Raw genomic sequence first — 25173 nt, 5'->3', positions numbered from 1 at the left:
TATGTCACAGTATGTGTGAGGGATAGACAAGAAAGACTGACGGAAGGGGGAGGGAGATGGAGACGCTCTGAAAAATCTGTGGGAGGATTTTCAGAGTGGTGAAGCAGCTCTTCTCCCTCCTGCATATATGCACTTCTAACGATACAGACAGCATGCTGCTTCTGTTTGATTTGACATGCGCTGTCTTTCTGATTAGGACAACACTTGGCAGTAAAACTGTTGTGGTTATAGGCCTACTGTAAATACCACATCAAAGCCTTGGCTACACACTTTTGGGCTACTTTGCTTCACGGTGAATGCTACGTCTCTAATGCGTTCTTCTCCTGTGGGCAGGAAGAAGCTGAGGAGCTCTAACACAGCGCGACCTGATTTCACATCACATCACATGTTTCTTTTCTTTTTTTTTAAAAAAAAAACAAGTTGATCTGTTTCAAAGCCTAGTTTTTTCTGTTAATTGGCAGTTTTTCTTCTTTTTTTTCAGCTGTTTGCTGTAGAAGTCAATAATACACAACCCTTTTAAACCGCAGCCTATTGTATACAAGTTGTGTGGCTATACCAGATAAGACTAATAGTAGGCCAGGTAAAGCCTTCCACCTAAGCCCAAGATTTTGATCTCCACTGCACAAACACTAGAGCAGGGGTCAGCAACCTTTAAGACCCAAAGAGCCATTTCGACCTGGTTTCCATGCAAAAGAAAACACTGGGAGCCACAAATACTTTTTGACATCTAAAATGAAGATAACACTGTATATATTGTTTTTTAGGTGTGTTGCTTATGAAATCCATGAAGTGCTACAGAGAAAATTACATTTTATTTATGTATTTAACACATTTTGAACTCTTAAAGAAATATAACAAAAGGAAAGACACACAGCTGAACTAAAATGATCCATGTAGCAAACAAAAACTGTTGTGCTGCCACCCTTATATCGCCTTTGTGCTTTTGGAGCCTTGACCTATGCTGCTAAAAAATGAAAAATAGATATTTGCAAAATTCTGCCTAAATATGTATTTTACCTGGTTAATGTGTGTGGCGGGACGTCGTCTGCAACGCCGCTGCAGAGGAGACGGACGCACCTGAGCGGCACCCGCAATCACGCCTCGCCGCTTTAACGTCTGTGCCATCTATGCTGTTGTTGGTACGTGTCGGGCTGTGAGCTGAAAAGCTACAGCCAGCTGTGTGCGCACAGCAACCGTGTGTGAAAAGTGGTCAATAAAGAGATGCTGAAAAGCATGTTCATGCAAACATCGTCAGGTCTGCTGTGGTATGTTTACAATGGGACTTCTGCGCCTGAACCTCTGCGCACAGCGTCTGCAAATTGGGGCTGTACGAAGTCACTTTTATCTTTACGCAGGACTGTAAGCTGTCGTCTGTGAGGCGTGAGCGGTGTTTGTTTTTAACAAAGTTCACAGAGGAGAATAGCTGCTGACATAATGTGGATCCGAAGATCCATAATTGGCCTACCTGGGGTTGAAAGTCTTGATAAATGCACGGCGTTTGGCGGCTTCCGCGAGTGTGACACTTATTTTGAGCAATGAAAAAATAATAAAATATAATTTTATTTTTATATGTCAATATCACAATAATCTTCCAATTTAGAACTACAAGTTAAAAAAACTAAGTTAAAAAAAAGAACTAACATAAATAAAGTACACTTCAGCTAAATACTTATAATTTATTTTCCCAAACCACGCAGAGCCGCACTATAAGGACTAAAAAGCTGCAGGTTGCCGACCCCTGCACTAGAGGGATCCTCAGAGCCCCGTGAGCATACTTAGCCCAGAGGCAAAGACTCGCCAGACCTTAAATCTTTTAACTATTTATTCTGGTTTCCTCAAAAGACAATAGAGGGGGGAGGGGGGGGGGGGGGGGGACCACACATGGTAATGTCTACATAATAAAATATAAATGCAGGAACAGTTAATGAAGAGTGAGATTTTGACAGCTTGAGAATTTTAAACAGATTGTTGCTCTGTTGTTTCACAGCTTTTCAACTTCAACCAAGGCGTCTCATTAATGGCACTCGATGTAGCTGTGCACCCATAAAGAAGTGATACCAAATATAAAAACTGTCCAAAGAAAGTTGTCCTGAAATATATAAGGCTAGTCATGAAAAACAATTGTGTGGCTGTTATGACTTAATTGTAGTTAAATGTATACAGCTAGCTCCATAACACGTTGGACAAAGGCACTATTTGTTCATTCAGTTCTTCCTCTGTACACCACCACTTTGGATTTTAAGAGAAAGAGTTTGCATGAATTGTTTAGGAATTGCAGCCATTTTAAGACATATACATAGCATAAATATAAGGATTGTTTCTTTTATTCCTAGATAAAAATCCATTTGAGGCAGCACCTGCCTGAAGCAACATGCATCATATGACTAACTGGCTGTCAATTGTCCATTTACTTATGAGCCTTTGAAAACGTGGGACGATGTATGAAAATGTGTGTAATTCTCAGAAGTGTCACTGTTCACCAGTGTTGGGGAGTAATGGAATACATGTACCACCGTTACGTATTTAAAATACAAAATATGAGCAACTGTATTCCGTTACAGTTACTGTTTAAAAGGGTGGTATTTAGAATACAGTTACTTTGTTGAAAAGAAGGGATTACACAGAAGTCTTTTCCTGTTTCATATGTTAGGCTATGCCCTCTCTATTTTTGGTAATTCCACGCCAGTGGAAACCCAAACAAAACACGCATTAAGAGACTCAAATGCCTGTCTCAATCTCGCGTCTCATAATGACGTGGAAAAGTACGAGTTGTCACCGAGCAGAAACGGGAGCTGGAAGCATGTAAATATAATAATAACCACTGCAGCCAAAAAGAGTGCCTGACGAGCCCAGTTTTAAGTAAGCTATTAAGACTCGACTGTACACTGTGTTCGTGTTTTCCTCCGAAACAATAAGTTCAGTTGGAGCAGCCTCTCTCTGTGTCTCACTAGAAAAGCGAACCTAGACAACAAAGTAAAGCTAGTTTTCGGCTACGAGCCCGACACGGAACCGGACGTATTAGCCAGAGGTCCCTTTACTACGGTTCGGAGCCGCGGACCTATTTTATACACGCGCGGAATAGTTTTCTATACAAGATCGCTGCAAAAAGTGCAGCCTTACCTAATGTCCGCCCTACTGTTACTCATTTCATATTAAGATTTAAAAATCTAGTTGCTATTGGTATTGCGAGTAGCCTACAGTAATAGTAATCAATCACACAGCAATAGAACATTCATAAATTGTAAAAAGCACGATAATAAATTAAGTAATTAAGTAATCCAAAGTATTCAGAATATATTACTCTCATTGACAAAATACATTTTGGGGCATGTATTCTGTAATCTGTAGTGGAATACATTTTAAAAGTAACCTTCCCAACACTGCTGTTCACATATTTATGGATTATGAGTAAAATGTGGAACTGCTTGCCCCCCAAACACTTTCCTCTAGTGTTAACCAGAAATGCAGAACATTTGACACACCTATTTTGTCATTTCTGCCGCAATATTGTGCAACTAAATAAAAAAAAATTTTTAAACCTACAAGACGCTTAATCTAGAAATCTGGAAAAAAGAAAAAATTCACCTGCATGACTTTACCAGCAGAGGTAAATGGTTTAAGCATATTTTTAAAAACGACCTCTGAAAATTCAGTTTTCCCTTGAACTACACACTTATGTAATTATCTAAAACGCATAAAGATGACATCCCAACTGTCTCAAAAGATGTTCAGCGCAACTCAAGTATCAAGCCTACAATTAAGAATCAAAGGCATTATCTTCACCGTTTCCATTCAGTTGTTTAAGATGCCCTTTTAGACCATGAACAGTGCTCAGCGGGGCGTTTCAGCTCCCCAGAGACTCTCATTTACCAGAGGATTGACAAGCTACAGGGAAAAGCAGCCACATTTACTGCCTGCTCAGTGGACAACACCTCTTTTTCACATGTGCTCTTTAGATTTATCCTTCAGAAATTGGTTCAGATTGAACTGGTTTTACCCTCCATCTCTCCTTCTTTGCCATTAAGTGGTAGCTTTAGTTGTTTGTGGCCGCTGTTATTTATTGTGTACCACAGTGTGCTTAACGTCGACTCATCTGCTTACATTTCATTATTTGATAAGATCAGTAGAGTTTGACGCAGTATGGATTATTATAATACCAGTGATAATACAGTGTAATGATATGAGGTAATATGAGTGAGTGCTATACTGCAGTTGTGCCTCTGAAGCTCACAGTCAGTCGTGGCTAATGCGGAGGTGTATGGCTTGAGGAATTTGCAATATTTCTCTGAATTGCCTAGTTAGACTGGATCGGCTGTGAGATATGAGAGACGGCTGTGAGTAATAGAGGGGGAGAGAGAGAGATGGAGGCCTGTGACACTCTGCATCGAACCCTAATGAGAGGCAGGGAACCAAAGGAGCTGGGCAATGAGATTAGATGCAACTCAATTCAATTACTGCTGAGCCGCCACGGGTGACGCTTCAAAACTCATCCTGTTAAGATCCGGTTTACAGACGAAGAAGAGGACTGCAGCTCTCACTCAGCCACTGTACGCTACACTGCCACAACATCTCATTCGCAACAGTTCTGATTTATAAGCACACAGGCCGTCTTTAGGCTCCTTCTGGATTTGATAGCAGAGAAATGCAGAAATAATTGAGTTTTCACCCATCGCAGCGGTTCCTGCACTGCATGCTCCACAAACTATACAGTTGTTTCAAGTGTGTGTTTCAGATTAAAGAGCAACTTAACTCCACTTTTTTATATGCGGGGGGGTCTAAAGTCAGACCAGGACGCAAGCCTTCTGCCCTCGAGTTACCCCTCTCCTCTGTCTCTCCAGTACTCATTATACTTCCTTCATCTTAACTCTGATTCCTGTTCACTGTTCGCTGAAATAACTCTTTTGAAGATACACATTGTGACTGACCACACAGAAAGCTGTTATAAGTCACCATAGGTCGCAAAGGCTCCAAAGAGAAAACACACACACACACACACACACACACACACACACACATATATATATATAATATATATATATCATGTATATATATATATATATATATATATATATATATATATATATATATATATATATATATATATATATATATAAAAATGTTATAATCAGGCCTATACAAATATGAAACATCTCTGAATGACCTCACCTGTATATGGCGCTCAGGGATGTTTCAACACTGACGAATTCAGCCGTGTGTTTTCTCTTTTGCTGCAGTATTCATTTGTCAGAGTTAACATTTATTTTGGCCCGTATCCTGGCAACATATAGTAGAAACACTCGTGCACTTTATCAGTGGAAAAAAAACCACTGCAGCATTACTGGTGGCTAACGTCACCGCCTCGTTCTTTAGGGCGAGGACGCAGAATTGTTGTTCATCAGCCCCAAAGCACAGAGGTTCATTTCCCACATACATACAGAACAAAATATCAGATAACTATATATAAAGAATGAGTTTGCATAAGGGTAGTGATAAAATTTTAAAGACATTTTGATGAAATAAAGTGTTTTATAATCTATCATTTGAGCGCTGATGAAATGGTGGGTTGTGCAGTTCTATAGTATTTAAAAGTTATATAAAATGTTTATGTGCACCAATGTTTTTGTGAAAAGGGCTGTATCTTGAATGTGTAGTTAGAGTCACCACGCTTATAGATGTTGTCCACATTTTATTACGCTGTACGCCGTGTTTGAGTCGCAAGCGGTGCGTGAAAAGTCTCCCTGTCTCGATGGCATGATTAGCCCCGAGGAGCATTTGCAGCAGAAGCCGCTGCATGCCGCTGGATTTGTACTGCAGGGATTTATAGGTGGTGATAAGGAAGCCTTGTTGTTGTCGTCCATAATTTATGTAGTTGACTGTATTACATTTTCAGATGCAACACAGATGTGGGGTTCCTGTTGGTGGAAAAAAAAAAAGGAAGGTGTATAGAATTTATGGATTTTCTCCATGTTGGAAATAAATATTAGTAACAAAAGCATTTATGAGGGTCTCCAGTGCTCTTTAGGAAGATTAATTTACTGATTGGCTGAATCTGGAGATGGACTCTGGTCCAAGAAAGGTAAGTGGCTGATGTAATCTTGGAAGAGCTGCATGAAGTACCAAAGACATTTATTATATTTACTTGCTGGTGGAGATGAAGAAGGAACTATCAGTCTTCTCAGGGCTGTCAGATTAAGTTGCGCTCAAAGGATACTGTTCGGTTTTTTGATAGTCCCAATCAGAATGCATGCAAACTTTTATGCTGACTTTTGAGAAAACAGCAGCAAAAAGCAGGCCTAATCCTTTTTTGGACAGACTATTTACCACCACTAGATTCCATCTCTTAATTTCCATACAAATGTAAAACTAGGCAGGCATGGAATCTTCTGTGAATCTTAAATGAATCCAATTGTTCCCACACAGTCCAGGGTTTGCCAGAGGCAGAGGGGGAGACAAAATGCTGCACAAATCAGCAATTTCAAAATAAAAGAACTATTTGATTGTAATCTGATTGACAGTATATCCCTCCTCCACATAAAAGCATAATTCATGTTTTTCACTTCCCACTTCATCTCGAAAGTGAAAATAGGATTTTTTTTGTTTGTTTCATTTTCTGGACAGCACACTGTAGATCCTTGCATATGTAAAGCCCAAATTTCCAAATCATTCCCGCTGTGAGAATTTAGTTTTTCTAACATTTAAAATTATTCTGAGACATACTATTGTGCCTTTCAAGGAGCACGGGAATCACAGATTACACTACCCTAAACAAATACATACACGCAGCCCTGAAACAATGAGCACCCTATCATTTTAACCCACATGCATGGCATGTCGTACACCCAATGTGATTAGCGTGTGGTAAATGATACACTGGCATTTTTACCTTTACCAGCCTTCTCAACAGTTCCCAAACCAACAGAGACCATTTTGACCCAGTTAATCTGCGTGACATCTCTTAATGTGAGAAGCTTTTTATTGCCGGGAAGACTGCCATGCTATCCAGCTGGCTTGTGGTTGGTGAGGTTGTGAGCATATGCCTCAGGAAAATGAATAATGCATCCATGTTATTCAAACCTTCACTCTGTAACTTGTGCTTTAGGTAAAGGAGATCTGAGGACGTTTAGCACATGAGTGCTCTGCTCCACTCATGTAAAAATGATGATAGTTTAGAAAATTACATCTATATCCATATTGTTTTTAACTCACTACAGTGTAAAGTTTTTGACCTTTAATTCTGGTAAGACCTGTTAGCTAGACTCACTCTTTACATACAGTAGTATGTAAACTGTGTTTTGCTACAGGTTACATTCATAAGCTATGAGCTGAATCCTTAGAGCCCTTTCACCTGATAACCAGGTTGCCACATAACCTTGAGATCTGGCAGCTTAATGTCTCTAGGCAGTATGCCACCGCTCCTATGGACAGATGACACTGTGTGTCGGTCTCCACTACTTGCTGTACTGCTTGCCAAAAGGTCGTCTGGTGGAGATGTGGCTGTGTGCTAAAGCAATGTTGGCACACCAGGAGCACAGACACACATGGTACAGTAGTCTCAAAGTACGTGGAAATCCAAAAAATAACAACAACAAAAAAAAAGAGAGCTACTTGACCAAATGAAAAAGAAAAGACATGCAGAAGACAAATGCAGTGAATCACAAAGAGGCTTCCTTGTTAGAGCTGCTGTTGTTGCAGGCTTTGTTGGCTGTCTGCAGCCGGTTCACAGAGATAAAGTTGTACAGAAAAATAGCTCAAAATAAATAACAAAGGTAAAGTAAAAAAATAAATAAATAAAAGTAAAATGTTTACTTTTCCCACTTATTTCATATTATGTCAGACAATTTCCATAACAGCCTCCACAGACAGGTTTTAATGGTTACAAAGTCTGCTCGGTTTTTTTAAAGGAGAAAACCGCTCTGGCAGTCGGTCACCAGATTGAAGTTAAACATTGTTATTGACTTCTTAATAATGTTGTCTGTAATTTCTTCCAGACTTCATATTAAAATGCCATATCAAAATTGAATCTGTTTGTTTGCCTTTCATTTCCATATTGATGTAAAATTATGTTTAGCAGGCAAAAGTATCAGGTGTCTGAATGAAGTGGCCCATGCACTAAACCTGCCAAAGTTTGGCTAAAAGAAGCTAACTATAAAAAATATATTGTTGGCATGCTCTTGGTTTGAATTTAGCAAGCTTTGAATGTTTTTAGTTGGATGTTGAGTGTGTCTGTCATTTCCTTATTTAACAATATCGTAGCATGGGTTTAGTGGTAATGTTTGTTGCTAATTTAGTAAATGTGAAGGTTAGCAGGTTAGAATGCTTCTCGACTTGCCACAACTGCTGTAAGCATATTGTACCAAACATAAGGTACTGTAGGTATTCAATTCGAATCAATCCAATAAGGTTTAAATGTTTACAGTGTCAAATGCAAAACTTAAGCCAAAAAGTAAACACTAAACCTAATTATAAAGAGAAGCTAAATGGACTGTTAGCTAGCTGTGAGACAGTCAGCTAAATCTGGGATTGTTATTGATGATGCAAAAAGCCTCGGTAATTCTGACCATAAATTATATCAATGAACTTATTCTTTGTAATGGTGGGAATGCTTATGCCCATACAGTTATGTTGTTTGTCTTTGTGTGCTAGGGTTGCCAACTCCCTGAAAAATAAATAAGGGACACCTCGTGGCCAGGGCTGGGCAACCCAGTTGTCTTCACCCTTCCCAGTGTGGTAGCTCTTTTTTTGTGTGTGAAATTATTTTTTAACCATTTGACTTGAACTTGATTTAAGCAGATGCATATTCTTTGTGATATGACCATATGTGAAACAAATGATCATTTAGCTATTTATTTTTAGCTCAAAATGACAACATTAACACAGTAAAACAGGTCTCTTTCTTAAACAGAAGCCTGTCATGCTTAACTTTTGAGAATATAAGTAAATCTTTCTTTAAAAGAACTCTGTCCTGCTTAACTTAAAATTATATAAATTAATAGAAAGCAATAGAACAAAAATATTCTTGTAACAGTGCACATATAGTGCATTTAGTATAATTGGCTTCAGCTGAGGTATTATTTCAGCTTTTCTAATGCTAATCAGCTGCTCCTGTTTGTAAACCCACTTGTTCCCATGATTACGCATCATAACTCATCATCATTATTCATCTATGTATTACTTTTATGTATTAGTCATCTATTTGTTGTAATCATTTATCCTTGCAGTTGTTTATTACACAAAATAAATTATATTATTACACTTCTGGCCACATAGCGCTGATATTCACTGCACATGCCCATATTAACCTTAACCAGAGGGTTTAAAAAAACAAACCAGTGTTTACATACCATATCTGCTTCTGCCGTGGCCTGGCGGACAAAAAATTGGTTAAGGGTTCCCCGAGCTTTCACGCCCCTCGTGTTCTTCATGTGCCCACCATTAGAAGCATGCCTATGGAAAAAGTGCGCCAGCACACAGTGCAGTGCGCTTTATAGTGCACTTTTCCAGCCAGGTGTTTTCCTTTTCCCATTCCTCCCTGTACTTTTGCAGCCTTTTTTTTCTTTCTCTGAGCGAACAAACATTGCTGCTCTAATTCTGGGCTTACACTGTGCGATTTTTGGCCCATTTTGAGCCGATTTTTGAGTCGTGCGACCGATTTGGTGATCGGCCCGATTTTGGCCTTCATCGTGCATCGTGTAGTATACGTAACGAGAAGCGATTAACACCTCGAGCAGCTCCCGATCATCAATCGCTCGTGAGGGTGTCACCACAGGCGCTCACATTGCTCACGCGCAAACACATAAACGTCGGTGAAAAAGATGGAGCAGCACGGCTGTGCAGCGTGTGATCTGGACACAAGCGATGGAGGCACAACTTGTAGAACTTTGGAAAGCTCATCCGAGCCTTTTCGATGTGGCATCACAAAATTATCACGACCATAACAACCGTGAAAATAGTTGGATTTACACTGTTGCTCAATCACAGCTGCCTTATTAATGTTTTTCATTAGCAATTTAGCAAAGTTGATGGTGGCGGTGTGCGTGTCTGTGTGAGTGAAAGACAGACAGAGAGAGAGAGCGACAGATTTTCTGTTATAACCTTCATTTTATGGAGGCACAGTGTGCCGTCCGAGACTTGCACCGCAGTGTCGGCGTTTGTTTCCCTGTTGGCCGGTATTTTCTCCGTAAGCGACCTTTCCTCGACCAATGAGATAAGCGATAATCTGACTTGTCATACTCGAATTGTCATAAGTGTGCTGTCAGCGCATTGGTCACAAAGCAGGAGAGGGGCTGGGAATTATGTTTTCAAACAAAGTGTTAATTCCATTAAAAGTTATAGACTACTTTTGATTCTCACTGTATTACGGGATAAAGTGCGTCCCTTATTAGCTCAATACGGGACGTGAACTTTTGTTTCTAAATACGGGACGATTCCGTTTTTTAAGGGACGGTTGGCAACCCTATTGTGTGCAGAAGCTAATGTGAAAGTTAGCAGGTTAGCATACTTCTCGACCTGCTATAACTCCTGTAAGCATGCTGTACCAGACATAAGGTACTGTAGGCATTGAGTTCAAATCAATTCAATAATGTTTTAATGTTTATAGCACCAAAAGCAAAACTTAAGCCAACAAAATAAACACTAACTAATTATAAAAAGAAGCAACATGGGCTGTTAGCTAGCTGTGATAGTCAGTTAAATCTGGGATTGTTATTGATGATACAAGAAGCCTCGGTAATTCTGACCATAAATTATATTAATGAACTTATTCTTTGTAATGTGAGAATGCTGATGTGCATACAGTTATGTTGTTTGTCTTTGTGTACAAAAGCTAAAGTTTGGGATATGTCCAAAGGATTAACCATATTGAGAATAAGGGTCCAAGCACTGTAAAGAACCTTGCTGGCTTTAGGACCGACAGGAATTCATTTAGTGGTCTGGGTTCATATTCCTCTTCTGTTCTTAGCATAGGCACATGATTCCCTTGGATTATTTAACATTTCCCATCCATCTTTTTTTTCATCCTTGTCTCTGCTTTGGAGCCTGGCTCCGCTGCCTTGAAGAGTTACTTTTTGCCCCCAACATCGCTGTGATGATGTTGCACAGAAACAAAATCTATATTTGTCTACATGTTTGCCAGGGCATGCTGTTGCTGAAAGATTATTTTTTCTCCTTGTTTCCCTTTCTGTATCAGCTACGCACATGACAGATCATGTGAATATTATAAAAAAATTTGAAAAATAAGCTTATTGCACATGTTATGACTGCATTCTGCTTGGCCTAATGATGTTTGATTTTCACAATCTTCATCACGTTCATGCCCATTTGTTATACACTGGAGACGATTTAAGCCATTTTTATTTCAGCTTGTCCTACATGCAATCTATCCCTCCAGAAATATGGTTACATTATTCATTGTGTGGTATGTGATTTGACCATAGTGTTTCTGAGCACTCTGTTAAATGAAAATATTTCATGTGTGAATTAATCATTAGAAGGGCTCATTTTCCATTCTTCTAGTATTATAATGATCACTTGCTACCACTGGCTTGGATAAATCTTTCATTGTCTTTATCTTAAAATGAGTTGGCAGGATCCTCCAAGGAGACACAGGCTGCAATGTGTTTCACCGCACTGTCAAAGTTAACATGTGGCTGAGCTAAATGCCATAATTTAATTGATGCCAAGTGCAATAACATCACCCACTGATCTTTTAATAATATGGAGATACGATTCCTGTCCTTTCACTTCATTATGATACTGCCTTGTCAATATGCAAATGTGAATTAAACACACATACACACAGGCACACAAAGTCTAGACTCAAGAAAATATTTTAGTGGGCTTGCAGACTTTGTAATGCTATTTTAGATTGTAATGAGATGGCCTTTAACCTCTGGATTCAAGCAAAAACCTCTCCAGAATAAATTAGAAGCCACTCGGCTCTGCATAACTCTTGATGTGTGCTGGTCGATTTTTTTGTTTAATCCTCTGAGTTACGCGCTCTCACTCTCTCTCTCCCTGTAGGTTTCTCCATACTGCAGGCCATCATGGAGGCAGCAGTCGCTAACAACTGGCAGGTGACCGCTCGCTCTGTTAGCAGCACAACGGACGCAGCCGAGTTCAAGCGCATCATTGAGGAGATGGACAGGAGGCAGGAGAAGCGCTATGTGATTGACTGCGAGGTGGATAGGATCAACACTATATTAGAGCAGGTGAGCCTCTGAGCCTCAGTGTATAGGCATGCTCATTATATCACCGCCTACACTTACACTCTACCTCAAGTCCTTTTTTTTTCGCTTGCAGTAGTAGCAGACTAAAACAGCAGATATTAAAAGGACTTATTTTATTATATACCAAAGTTTATTTAGCAGTCTTCTTGAACACTAGTTGCATCTAAATACATGCTTTGAGTTATCTTTGGCTGAGAGGCAAGATCATTATGTGTAATAAAAATTGTGCACTTGTCAGGCTAGGTTAACAGAACATCTAGCATTATGGGAAATGTAGTCTCTGTAGTTTGTTTATAATACTTACAGTCGGGACATCTTTGTGTCTTTGTGCTGCCAATGTTTCAGTGTCGAATGACTGATGTGTAGCGTAAAAAGCGTTAACCTCCAGAACTCTGCAGGTCCTCTTAGCTCTTTTTTTATCAGGTTTAAATTAATGTGTTCCTTTTTTACACATTTATTTTTCAGTTGCAGAGAAAAAGCTCCACTTTATCAGTGAAGTGATAAAATCAAGAAACATTTAATCCGTCTATAATTTATTATCTAAGACTTTCAGGTTTTTGCTAATACTGGTGTTTTTTAAGTATGCGTTTGACTCACCATAGCTAATTTTGGAACCAAACCTTCTTTCTTTTTTCTTTCTTTTTTCCTATACTCACTCAGTTTGGGATCACCTAAGGCCTATGAGACATAGCAGCAACCCTGCCTATTTGAAGAGCCCTATTTGGCATTGTTTGGTTGCAACGTCTGATGCTGTCTCGTTTGAAAATCTTTGTGTATTGAAGCTGCCCGAGAGCCCAAGGTAGCGAGAGGTCTGAGTGTGAGCAGCCATTTGAAGAGACCACTGATGATGCAGCCCTTTTAATCCTCTCCTAACAACCCAAAACCCCTCCGTTCCTCTATCACGTCCATTGCCTGAGGAGAAAATGAAAGGTCCACCAGTCCTTGTAGTAGGGGAAACACAATTACCATGAATAGATGAGTGGCTATTATGCCATGCATCTCCTCTGCTCGCTTGCTCCTCTCCAGCCTGCACCCCTGCCTGCTGCCGCCTGCTTATAAGGCAATCAGTTCCTGAATTGGATTCTGCTCGTTAACATTCATTTAGATATTGGCTTCTCTTTGCCTCACAATATCCCCTCAATGACTGTTAGTTTCACTTGTTTTTTATGAATCTAATTTGATCCCAGAGTCATAGTTTAAAACAGAATAGCTTTTAGTAATAATTTGCTGTGTCTAATTTAATTCTTGAACTGCAAATTTCCTCCCTTTACAATTCTGGGACTATATCGAAATACGTTTCCGTTCAAAGTGCTGGAATATGCTTCAGCTTTTAAGAAAAGCTTAGAACACTCATTGCACATCACGTGTGAGGCATATTAATGGTTGCGTTTTTAATTGCTTTCTCCCTGTAAACAATAATAAGGATGCGGGGCAGTAATCTGTTTGATGTTATTCTGTTCCTGTCTTTGTTCCCGTTAATGATTTTTTCTTTCTTTTTTATGTTGAGCTCTTTCCTCCTCAACACGCGACGATAATCATCATCATTCATTTTTCTGCCTTGGCTTTTTTTTTCTACAAAGAGGGGAAAAATGTAGCTTTTGCAGAAGCTAACCTTCAAAGCAGCAGCGTGCTCAGTTTTGCCCCTTGTTTCAGTGACAATCTCAGCGTGGGATTGTTTTTTTGTTAGAGCTAATTGAAATAATCCAGCTAGCTCTGCCAATATAGATGAGTCATGAGGCATTCAGGGAAGCTGCTGGACTTCACTCTGCAGCTGCCTCCTATCGGGCCATTATACATTGAAACAGGAATGGACCGTCTCCCACGGGGGCAATCATGCCAAAAATGGCACCCACTGTCTGCTATGTGGTAAAACCCGCTGCTTCTACCTGCTGTAGTAGTTCTATTAACCAATGATTGTCGACAGATAGAGTTTAATCTGTGGCAGACTGGTGGCTGAGTTCGAACAGAACCGGTGTGCAGGCACTGATGTCTGCGTGTCATAATGTTGCTCCAATCCATCAAGGTCAGTGCCTGTTGAGAGAGGATCATGATGCAGAGCAGATCCAGCTAGCTGATTGCTGGGGGAAATGGGAATCAGCTCGGTGGCTTAGTTTTATGATTTCAGTCTGAGTAATCCCACTGCTGAATGGATTTTTTTTTTCTTCCTTTAAGCAGACAATGATGTTCGTGGAGTGTCGTTATCGCAATGGGAAAGTGACGAGCTTGCACAATTGTTGCACAGAAAGAGAAACCTCTGTGCTGCTCTTCATTAACACCGCTTTTGATACAGTGCCTGTGAACGCTCTGCTGGTTCGATCTAGTATAGTTATTCAACTTCCAAATGTCAGTATGGTACAGATATTTTATGCATCCCTAAACTTAAAAAAAAATACCTTGAAAAAAGTGTTAACTTTGTACTTTTAAATAAAATTAGATATAATAGATATTCGGGTGTTTTTATAGTTATTGTTACTTCTTTTCTGTATTTTAGAATTTTTCATTTAATATAAATGAACAGCGAAATAAACTATCAAGTAATTAGACTGCTGCTCAAATGCTAATGCATCACAATTACAATTGCACAGTCATAACAAAGTTTTTAAAAATCGGTCATTATGCATACTTGATACTTCAGGTACAGTATATTGTGCCATTCACAACTAGATACCGTAGTAAAATATACTACAGTTCAGGGATAGCTTGCATAACTCATCGGTGTGGTAAGAACATATTGTCTGAAGAAAAGCAGCCGTGGGAAGCAGTTATAATGTGAAAGTCAAAGATCTCTGTGTGCACAGTTCCATTCAGGTATCAGCTTTGCAAATTGTATTACCACTAGCTGTACAGAAGCACAGTAAACACGCAGGTTAGCTGTTTACCTTTAAAAGAAAATAATTTGTAATTTAGAGGAGACTGTAGACCACTACTCTTTGTACGATGAATAACCATCTAGTAAAACGTTCTTATGTTATTCTTCTGAATAGCTAACTATATAAAAAGCCAAGGCAAGCGTGGGTTCTGTATATAGCATTTTTCAACAGCGAGGTCATCCTGAGTGCTTTTTACAAGATTTAAGAAGCCTTGCAATAAAACTGAACATATGCTGAGAAGGTAGAAGGCTTTCTCTTCTCTCTTGATCAAATTACTATGATTAAATTGTTATTTAAGTGGTCATGGTTCCCTTCTAGAATCATAATCAATTAATTGGCTTGCTTTAGTTCACCTACCATGTTCTTAAATGGAGGTTTCTACAGACAAACACAAAACAGAATGTGCCTCTTCTGTGGTTGGCGCCCACCCACCCACCTGAACCTTTCTTTTATTCCCTTCGTTTTTCATTTGACATGATGTAAAAGCTTCATAAGAGAAGTATTTGCATACTGCTGCATCAGGCCAAGTTTTGTTTACTCGTACGAGAGCTGACTGAGCGTCCCTACAAATTTGTTTTGAGATGCTGCGGAGAATGCTACGCCCGGGCCATTATCATTTTATGCTGTAACAACCACTCAGGATTTATCGTCTATAGGACTTCTCCATCAATACTGCACTGCAGATAAATTAACCCTATGGCAAATCTTTCCTTATGACTAGAATATCAGACCCTCTGCCAGCTCTGCTCTCCTAAACATATCCAATCAATGTGTTTCATTGAACCATCTAGGTTTATGATAGCATACATGAACCAAAATATTTATACCGTTAAAGGAGCCCTGTAAACAAACAGCGATCATCTCTGTATTGCTACCACTGGTGGCTTTTAAAAGTGAGTGTATGTATTGCAGCCTCTGAGTGTATGCTTGTTTACTTGACTGTATGTGTTGTCATGCCTAATCTGATTCATCAGTGAGATTGCTCGTACATGTATCAGTTTCTGTGCTCCTTGCTGGCTGCCTCTTCTCCTGGGATTTCTGCACTGGAGTCTGTTTAGAGGCAACAACTTGCTCATCACTAGTGTAAAGAGAGACAGGCGGGCAAGCAGACAGGAAAGAAAAAAACAAAATAATAAAATTTAAAAAAAACACAACACACACACACACACACACACACACACACACAGACAGACAATGGCATCTTGGACAGGCCCAGGGCAAGCAAGCTGTTCAAAGACAGGCTGGCAGTGAGCACCCTGCCAGCCACAAAGCTGTATTTTCATACAGGAAAAAAAAACAATAAAAAGCAAAAAGGATTCACTGAAAGAGCAAGAAAAAAAGTAGGTGCATTTGGGGATTTGTTAGAACAACATTTTGCTGCCTGTAGAGGAATTAAGGGTGGCCACATTGCCTCCCCATGGAGAACTGGAGATTGTCCATCCGTTTCTCCCCTCTCCAATAGAGAGTTCTGAGAAAACCAGTAGTTCGATGTATTATAGAATCTCAAGTCTTTGCATGATATCGAATTTAAGAAAAGGGTAGGACGTTTTACCATGGGAGATAAGAAGTAGTGGGAGAGGGAGAGAATGGATGACAGATCGCCAGCAGCATATAAAAGAAGGCTGTCAGCAATAAACAGAAGAGTCTCAATCAATGTTGCAGATGACTCAGTGAAAACCCAGGGATGACATATTGTGACATGCTGGCAAACATGGATGTGAGTGAAGGTATTAAAGAATGGGAGGAAAAACCAAATCTGAATAAATGCACTCTGGCAATCTCCGAGTTACAAGTAAAACACCACGTTAATCCCTCTCTTGCAGTCATCGCCCTTTGATTACACATCGTTGAGAAAACTGCTAAGAAAGCAAGCTAATCTCTCCACTGATATAAAAGACACTTCTGATCTCAACATCAGCTCGTTGCCCCCATGTTGCTTGATGTAAAGCTAGGTGCTGCTTTCAAATCCCTTACACCAACCTTAGGTGTTGAGGGCCATTTATTAACTGTGATTATAGAATTAAATGGGATTAAAGTGTTATCATTAAAAAGAATGTGACCTGCTGACTCAACCAATGAATGAGAGGCTGAGACCCAGGCGCTGTGACTGTGAGATTTGAACATGTTGCTATAACTGTGTGAGAATACAGTGTATAATATTGCAATATATAAACCAGAGGAGCCCCTTTCACCTTATCAGTCATGTGAAATTGCCTCGTTCATTTTCAATAAAAACTGAGTAAGCCATCTTTCTCCTTTAAAGTTTTGGCACACAAGCATGCGGCTGTCTCTGCTACGTTTCCAATGATTTCTTCCTCCCAAGGTATCAACTCTAAGTAGTTCTTGTATCTCAGCGCAATGATAGACATAATCATTTGAATATGAGTCAGGTGTTTCTAAAACGTTCTGCATTTGGGGGAAGGCCAACACTTCAGGGGCATATATCACGGCCGCCAAGAAAAGCGTCTCAGCCACAGCCGCTATTTGCTGTTAATTAGAGAGTGCTCCACTAAAAGCACTTCTATAAGCGCCTTGAAGTAAAAAATGGGAGTTCGAAAAAGGCGAAAGTCCTTTTACATCAAAGCATATAAAACTAAAATTCAGCCTTCTGCCCCATCCTAATTGAAGTGGGACACTTAGGAATCTCTACAGTCGCAAGATTATACAATGAAGTCCAGAAATGTACAACGGACAGTGCCACACTTTTCACAATGTTGGCCATGTACACCACCACAATAGATTTGAAATTAAGCAATTAAGATGCTATTGAAGCTCAGACTTTCAGCTTTAATTAATTGGGCTCAATAGGAATTACAGGGATTTTCATACACAGTTCTAAACTATAGTCAAACTATGCCAAGAAAGTTTGTTAAAATTTGCATTGGAAACAGTTGTATGTTCAATTAGCCAAAGACGGTTTGCTACTTTGTATTGTTGTGATATTTAAAAAACACTAATGATTGATATTTCTGTGCACTAGAATTTCAAACCAGTACCCAGGAAAATAATGTTTGCTGCCTAGCTCCCATGTTAACATTTTGTGAATTAGCCAAAGTTGCTAGCTGCTCCTATATTGATAACTTATAAAATGCAGGTTAATGCATAAGAGGACACTTGGCCCAGTCATGAAGAACTTTAATAATACTGTTTGCTTAACGAAAATTTTAACATATGTAAACGATGCCTTCTCTGTGCGGTTAATGAATGGTGAAACAAAAAATGTCATATAGGCTTTTACAAGTCAACAAGGGCAAATAATTAACTTAAAAACCTCTGGAATTAAATAATGGTACAAAAGTAAGGCCTCATCTGTATAAGAAAAATTACCAGTACCGGGACGGTACGAGGGAAATTTCTTTTGCAGTTCGTCTGAAAAGCTGCATTTGCGCTTTGGCATCTTTCAAACATCACCAGGCGCTCCTGTGCACTGTCTGTCCCGTCTGTGAGCGCTGAACAACAACTCACAAAGTAGCAGCTCGGGGATGACGTCACACATATGGGTTCTCTATAGCCCTATAGGAAAACCCGGACTTGGTCACCCTATGATAACAGTTAAGTAATTTAATTTTAATTTGAAGAACTTTACTGACTACTTTTATACTTTTATAACTTATAAAATGTTAATGTGGTTTATTGCTAATAGTTAAACATCTAACGTTTGGCTGGCCAGGTTAACATACAGGAAGTGCAGAATTATTAGGCAAATGAGTATTTTGTCCACATCATCCGCTTCATGCATGTTGTCTTACTCCAAGCTGTATAGGCTCAAAAGCCTACTACCAATTAAGCATATTAGGTGATGTGCATCTCTGTAATGAGAAGGGGTGTGGTCTAATGACATCAACACCCTATATCAGGTGTGCATAATTATTAGGCAACGTCCTTTCCTTTGGCAAAATGGGTCAAAAGAAGGACTTGACAGGCTCAGAAAAGTCAAAAATAGTGAGATATCTTGCAGAGGGATGCAGCAGTCTCAAAATTGCAAAGCTTCTGAAGCGTGATCATCGAACAATCAAGCGTTTCATTCAAAATAGTCAACAGGGTCGCAAGAAGCGTGTGGAAAAACCAAGGCGCAAAATAACTGCCCATGAACTGAGAAAAGTCAAGCGTGCAGCTGCCAAGATGCCACTTGCCACCAGTTTGGCCATATTTCAGAGCTGCAACATCACTGGAGTGCCCAAGAGCATAAGGTGTGCAATACTCAGAGACATGGCCAAGGTAAGAAAGGCTGAAAGACGACCACCACTGAACAAGACTCACAAGCTGAAACGTCAAGACTGGGCCAAGAAATATCTCAAGACTGATTTTTCTAAGGTTTTATGGACTGATGAAATGAGAGTGAGTCTTGATGGGCCAGATGGATGGGCCCGTGGCTGGATTGGTAAAGGGCAGAGAGCTCCAGTCCGACTCAGACGCCAGCAAGGTGGAGGTGGAGTACTGGTTTGGGCTGGTATCATCAAAGATGAGCTTGTGGGGCCTTTTCGGGTTGAGGATGGAGTCAAGCTCAACTCCCAGTCCTACTGCCAGTTTCTGGAAGACCCCTTCTTCAAGCAGTGGTACAGGAAGAAGTCTGCATCCTTCAAGAAAAACACGATTTTCATGCAGGACAATGCTCCATCACACGCGTCCACGTACTCCACAGCGCGGCTGGCAAGAAAGGGTATAAAAGAAGAAAAACTAATGACATGGCCTCCTTGTTCACCTGATCTGAACCCCATTGAGAACCTGTGGTCCATCATCAAATGTGAGATTTACAAGGAGGGAAAACAGTACACCTCTCTGAACAGTGTCTGGGAGACTGTGGTTGCTGCTGCACGCAATGTTGATGGTGAACAGATCAAAACACTGACAGAATCCATGGATGGCAGGCTTTTGAGTGTCCTTGCAAAGAAAGGTGGCTATATTGGTCGCTGATTTGTTTTTGTTTGGTTTTTGAATGTCAGAAATGTATATTTGTGAATGTGGAGATGTTATATTGGTTTCACTGGTAAAAATAAATAATTGAAATGGGTATATATTTGTTTTTTGTTAAGTTGCCTAATAATTCTGCACAGTAATAGTCACCTGCACACACAGATATCCCCCTAAAATAGCTAAAACTAAAAACAAACTAAAAACTACTTCCAAAAACATTCAGCTTTGATATTAATGAGTTTTTTGGGTTCATTGAGAACATGGTTGTTGTTCAATAATAAAATTATTCCTCAAAAATACAACTTGCCTAATAATTCTGCACTCCCTGTATATGATAAGTTAAAAAAAATTGAATGTTATTTAGAAGAGCTTTACTGACCTTATGAAACTCTTCATGAAGCCCAGGGTGTCCCTCTTGATTCACCAAGCTGCTGTGCTACTGTTCTTGCAATTAGCTGCCATCAATACTTTTGCTAATGGGTATTTAATGTAATAATAGATTTCAGTACCAATTAGTGTCCAAGAATCCATTCTTTTGAGAACTCTGCTCAGTACCAGTGTTAGGGTCGTTAATCAACAAATATAATTATTACACCCACAGTTTTCTTAAAAGTAACACTGATTACATTACTTTCTTATTACTCCATAAAATATCGTAAAGGGCGCTGTCTCATAATTACCAGTTAACAGTATAATCTTTAGTCCTACACACCAACACAAATCCCTGACCTAATGAGACCGCACATGGGGTCCTTCTTTTAGTATTTATGTTTGAACAGAGCCAACAAATGAAAACCAGTCGAAAAGAGACTTCAAAGCGATCGCCACAGTAATTCTACTTTAGAAACATGAACAGGTAAAAATGGAGGCTACAAACCTGACTGCTCATCACTGCCTGTGTTACCTGTTGAAGATCAGACTTTGACTGCTGGGCTGGAGTCGGCAAAAACTCAACTTTAACATCACTCTGGGTTCTTGGCTAGCTTTGCGTTAGCATGCTGTCCGTGCAGATGCTTGCAAAGAGCCAAACTAAGGTTAGCAGTATGAAGCTTGAAAAAAACAAACAAATATTGTTTCTTTTTTTTTAAATTTTTGCTTTAAGAAATGTCTTGAGCGTCCATTCTGGTGACAACAGACTAACAAAAAACCAAGCAACAAAGATCTGACATTAGCGTAGAGTAAAACACCTTTAGGCATATCACATCAGCATCTTGAGCACCATGAGCTGCAGCCTTTCAGTCTATGAATTTTAAATGTTAGCTAATGTCAACTCAGCAGCCAAAGGGGAGACTGAAAACACACATCTTAGCTTTCACTGTATGAGACTTACTAGGACTGACATTTAGTATTATAAGTCATAGCACAGCGATGGAGCCATTATCACTCAAAGTGAGTTGCAGTGAAAGTATTAATATTCATAGACTGTTGTTTCTTTAAACATACCTGTTTCTGACCTTGGCTTTAGAGTAAAAATATAGATTACTTCAAAATATATGTAAGCACAAATCACACATGACACAACTCACAAATAACACCAATGATTTCATATCATTGGTGTTAAATGTCCTTTTGATGGAGCATTGACCCTTGCAAGAAAGCTGTGCCGACTGAACCTCTTCCTGGACATTCCTTACTAAAACACTGATCTGTAACAATTACAGCAAATAGATTAGTAGACTGATGGAAAATTATCTTCCGTTCTAATAGTGATTGATTGTTAAATCAAACAAAATTGTTTGTCTTTGTATTCTTTCTAGTGGAATATCTTTGAGGTAAAACGAGTTGAACAAAACAAGATATTCAATTACTTTTTTTTCACTAATCTTAAAAATTAAAATTTAAAGAATAATCAGCCAACTGTTAAACTGTGAAGACTCAGTAAAGATTAATTTTATGAAGCCCTATGAGTTTAATGGTGCTTTGGATTCTGGGTTTCCATAGTTCAGAGAGAGGCTAAAAACTATTGCATCATTATTTGCTTGTCTTTCATATGCCTCGCAGTGAATGGTATGATATTTACAAACTCTGGGGAGCCTATCATTTTCCTCCTGCCTCTTCGTGTGTTGTGTGGCAAACTCTGCACTGGAAAGGTCAAATTTGGAGGAAGATGTTTATTAGAAACATGTAGGTGTAGTTTTGCATTTAGGGCTCTCTGTCTGGGAGGTCTGAAGCAGGCAGAGACTGGATGCGGGTAAAGTCAAGGTCACCCTAGTTGTCAGGCTTTAAAGAAAACTGCAGTCTGCAAAATGCAGACTTTCTTTCAGCTGCAGAACAAATGGCTGTGGGACCAGCTAGTGGATCGATGTGGAAGGGGTAAAGTGTACTAAAAAGAGGAATTACTGAAGGGGGAGACACACCAAGCACACTTCTCTTCAGTGTCACTGGGACATGGAATAATTGGCTAGTGGGCTTGTATGGACAGTACATCCTCTAAAGATAATAATCAAAAACCCAAAGAATATTATAAACCCCACAGTTTTAAAATATTTCAAGGTGTCTATTAAAGATAAAATTAATAAAACCGTTCATAAAATGATAGCAGTTTAACCATAGCAGCTAAAAATAATGGTAAACAACAGTTGAAAATATTTTGAGGAGCCAAATGTGACAATAAATATCACCATATTATTTTCAGCACAGATCTACATAAAAAGTGTAGGCAGGTGAAAGAGCTAGCCCTGATTAAAGTTGAGCAGCAAAGTGTTGGTAGATGATTTGCTGCTCAACTTTAATCAGGGCTAGCTCTTTCACCTGCCTACACTTTTTATGTAAATCTGTGCTGAAAACAATAAAGTGATATTTAGTTTCTGAAATAACATGAATAGAAATAAAGAAATAATCAGATAAACCCTAAACAAGAAGAGCCTATAGAGAATTTATAGAGCTGATTTTGGAAAAGCAAAATGTGTTCAGCAAAGCAGTGTTATCATAATTCTGTTTGTAAAAGCTCCCAGATAGCACAGGATTTAAAAAAAAAGAAGACGAAGAGTAAAGGTGGTCATAATAAAATTAACTTTCAGAACATCCTCTTTCACTGAGCTGAAGTATTGTGTGTATAAATTCTGCAATATCAAAAGGACTTTTAAAAAGAACGTTTAATTTAACAACGAAATCTGTCCATGTCACCTGGAGCAGCTGAGGGTGTTGCTGTCTGCCTAATTAAAGAGGTTGAGGGGAAAGGTTTGTGTACTCTGGCTGGAGGTTCTGTGTGTCTCTGTCATCAATGTCTCGCTGTGCTCCATCCCAAGGTTGCCTCTTGTAGCCGTTGCCAGACTGGCTGCGAGCTCTAGGTTGCAGGCAGGTGGTGAGGTCTTTCTTTGCCCAGTTCCTGAGCAGGTGTGATGAGGCTTATGGCCAGAGTCAAGGTTAGCACACAGTGAAGGAAAGTGGAGCCACTTGGTTTGTCCAGCGAAAATGCAGCAGTGCAAAGAGTCCAAATTGGCTCGTGAAGAATTATCCTGATCTGTCTCGCTGTGATTTCACTGCAGTAAAAGTGTTGCAGAGAGCTATTTTCATGAAGCTTTGTGTCACTTAATCATTAGAAGGAGATTGATGGATTCTAACAGTCGTCTCTGGCTATTTCTGCATCATAATCAGCTCACTTCCCCTTTGTTTCTATTTCACTTTTCTTTGGTTTGTTCTTGTCTGTCTGACATTCAGCAGTGGTGGAAGTTTAAAGCCTTAATGATGGGGAGGCTGTCAGACCCACCCAAGCAGCTTGATGGCATGAGTGAAAGGCTTTGTGAGTTTGTGAAAAACACTAAAGATGTCTCTTCCCTTCGTGGGCAACCTTCAAATGTCCACAAGGAGACGAGTGGTCTGTTTGATTTTTGAGTATGCTCAGTCCAAGCGAGGGAGGTTGTTCAATCATTTCCTACTGCTACCGCTACATAGGTCATGCACATAGGTTAGTTAAAATGATGCTATAATTATACTTAAAGCAGGAGAAACTGTTTCCCTTTTTTTTTTTCCCCAAAGACAGTTTTTTGTGCCAAAATGCGTAGATGCAAGAGTGCTTTGCATCAATCTCTCCTGCTCTGTGGGAATGTCATAAACGACCCACTGTAACAAATATCCAACGTCCCCAGCCGAACACGCATGCACAAACAGATGATAAACTGACAGTTTGCTTTTGCAACGGAGCCAGAACATGTGCAAACATGCTGATTTTGCTGTAAACTTGTGTTGCTCTGTTTGTAGAGCGCAGATGAAAATGGAGACATGGTTGACAGGTTTTCTGCATGGCAGCCACTCAGAAGTCCATCCGCATAAGACTGCAAACTCATAAATAACAGACCTCACGAGGTCCGACTGAAAAAACCTGTCCAGCATGTAATGCACAGACAAGCCAGAGCTGTTTAGAGTTTCAGTATTGGATTTATCTGCAGGGCCAGAGCAAAAAAGAAAAAAAAGATGAAGAAAATCTAGAATAAAAGACAGCATATGGTTAGTACCACAGTGATGGAATGGCTTAGAACACCACTTACTATTTTCAGACAAACTGTGTGGGTTGAAACATGCTGTTATGCTCCAAAGGTGTGATATTTTCAAAGCAGGGAGAGATCTACATCTTACTCTCTCGCTACAAATTCTTTTGAAACATCTTTCTACCTTCTGTCCAGCAGCTACCGAGGACTCACGTCCCAGCGCCGTGAATGACTTAAAAGCGATCAAGGATGTTCCATGTTGCTGCTGTTTCTCTCTCATTATCAATTCCTCTTTAATGAACCCCCCCCAACAGTGCCCCTTCCGTGTTATTCCTTAGAAGATCTGCTTTGTTTAAACGTCTGTGGCGGCATCCTGCGTGCTCACGGGATGCCGCCGCGTTTACTGTAGTCACTTACATTAGCCCTGGCTCTTAACTCTCATCTCATGGGTGGTTTACTGTATCGATGTTTTTCTCCCATAGGTTGTAACCCTGGGGAAGAACAGCCGTGGTTACCACTACATTCTGGCCAATCTTGTGAGTAATAACTATGCTGCTCCCCTGGGGTGGGGGGTGTGGGGAGGGGGACACCAGCTTTTTTTCTGCATGGAGTCTAAGTCTCAGCCTTGGGTGCAAATGTGCATGGACAATAAGTGGATTAAAGGCTTTTATATAGGACTGTATATAGTTTTTTCTCTCTCTACATATATATATATATATATATATATATATATATATA

At 39.7% G+C, this 25173-nt stretch overlaps 1 protein-coding gene across 2 annotated transcripts in view; it reads left to right on the top strand.

Annotated features, from left to right (window-relative positions):
* LOC146638596 (glutamate receptor 3-like) overlaps nucleotides 1–25173 on the top strand; it is a 104286-nt gene that overhangs the window by 49128 nt on the left and 29985 nt on the right. For both annotated transcript variants that reach the window (XM_085361847.1, XM_085361845.1), the window contains exons 4-5: nucleotides 12019–12206; nucleotides 24918–24971. In XM_085361847.1, coding sequence (XP_085217973.1) covers nucleotides 12019–12206; nucleotides 24918–24971 — 242 coding nt within the window. The remainder of the gene's footprint in view (nucleotides 1–12018; nucleotides 12207–24917; nucleotides 24972–25173) is intronic.

Source organism: Diplotaxodon limnothrissa, linkage group LG2 (assembly GCF_057381915.1).
Source record: "Diplotaxodon limnothrissa isolate DT_005_m linkage group LG2, D_limnothrissa_male_GT1.1, whole genome shotgun sequence".
Taxonomy (NCBI): domain Eukaryota; kingdom Metazoa; phylum Chordata; class Actinopteri; order Cichliformes; family Cichlidae; genus Diplotaxodon; species Diplotaxodon limnothrissa.
Note: the sequence above shows the minus strand (reverse complement) of the source record. Positions and strands in the feature narration are given on the sequence as shown.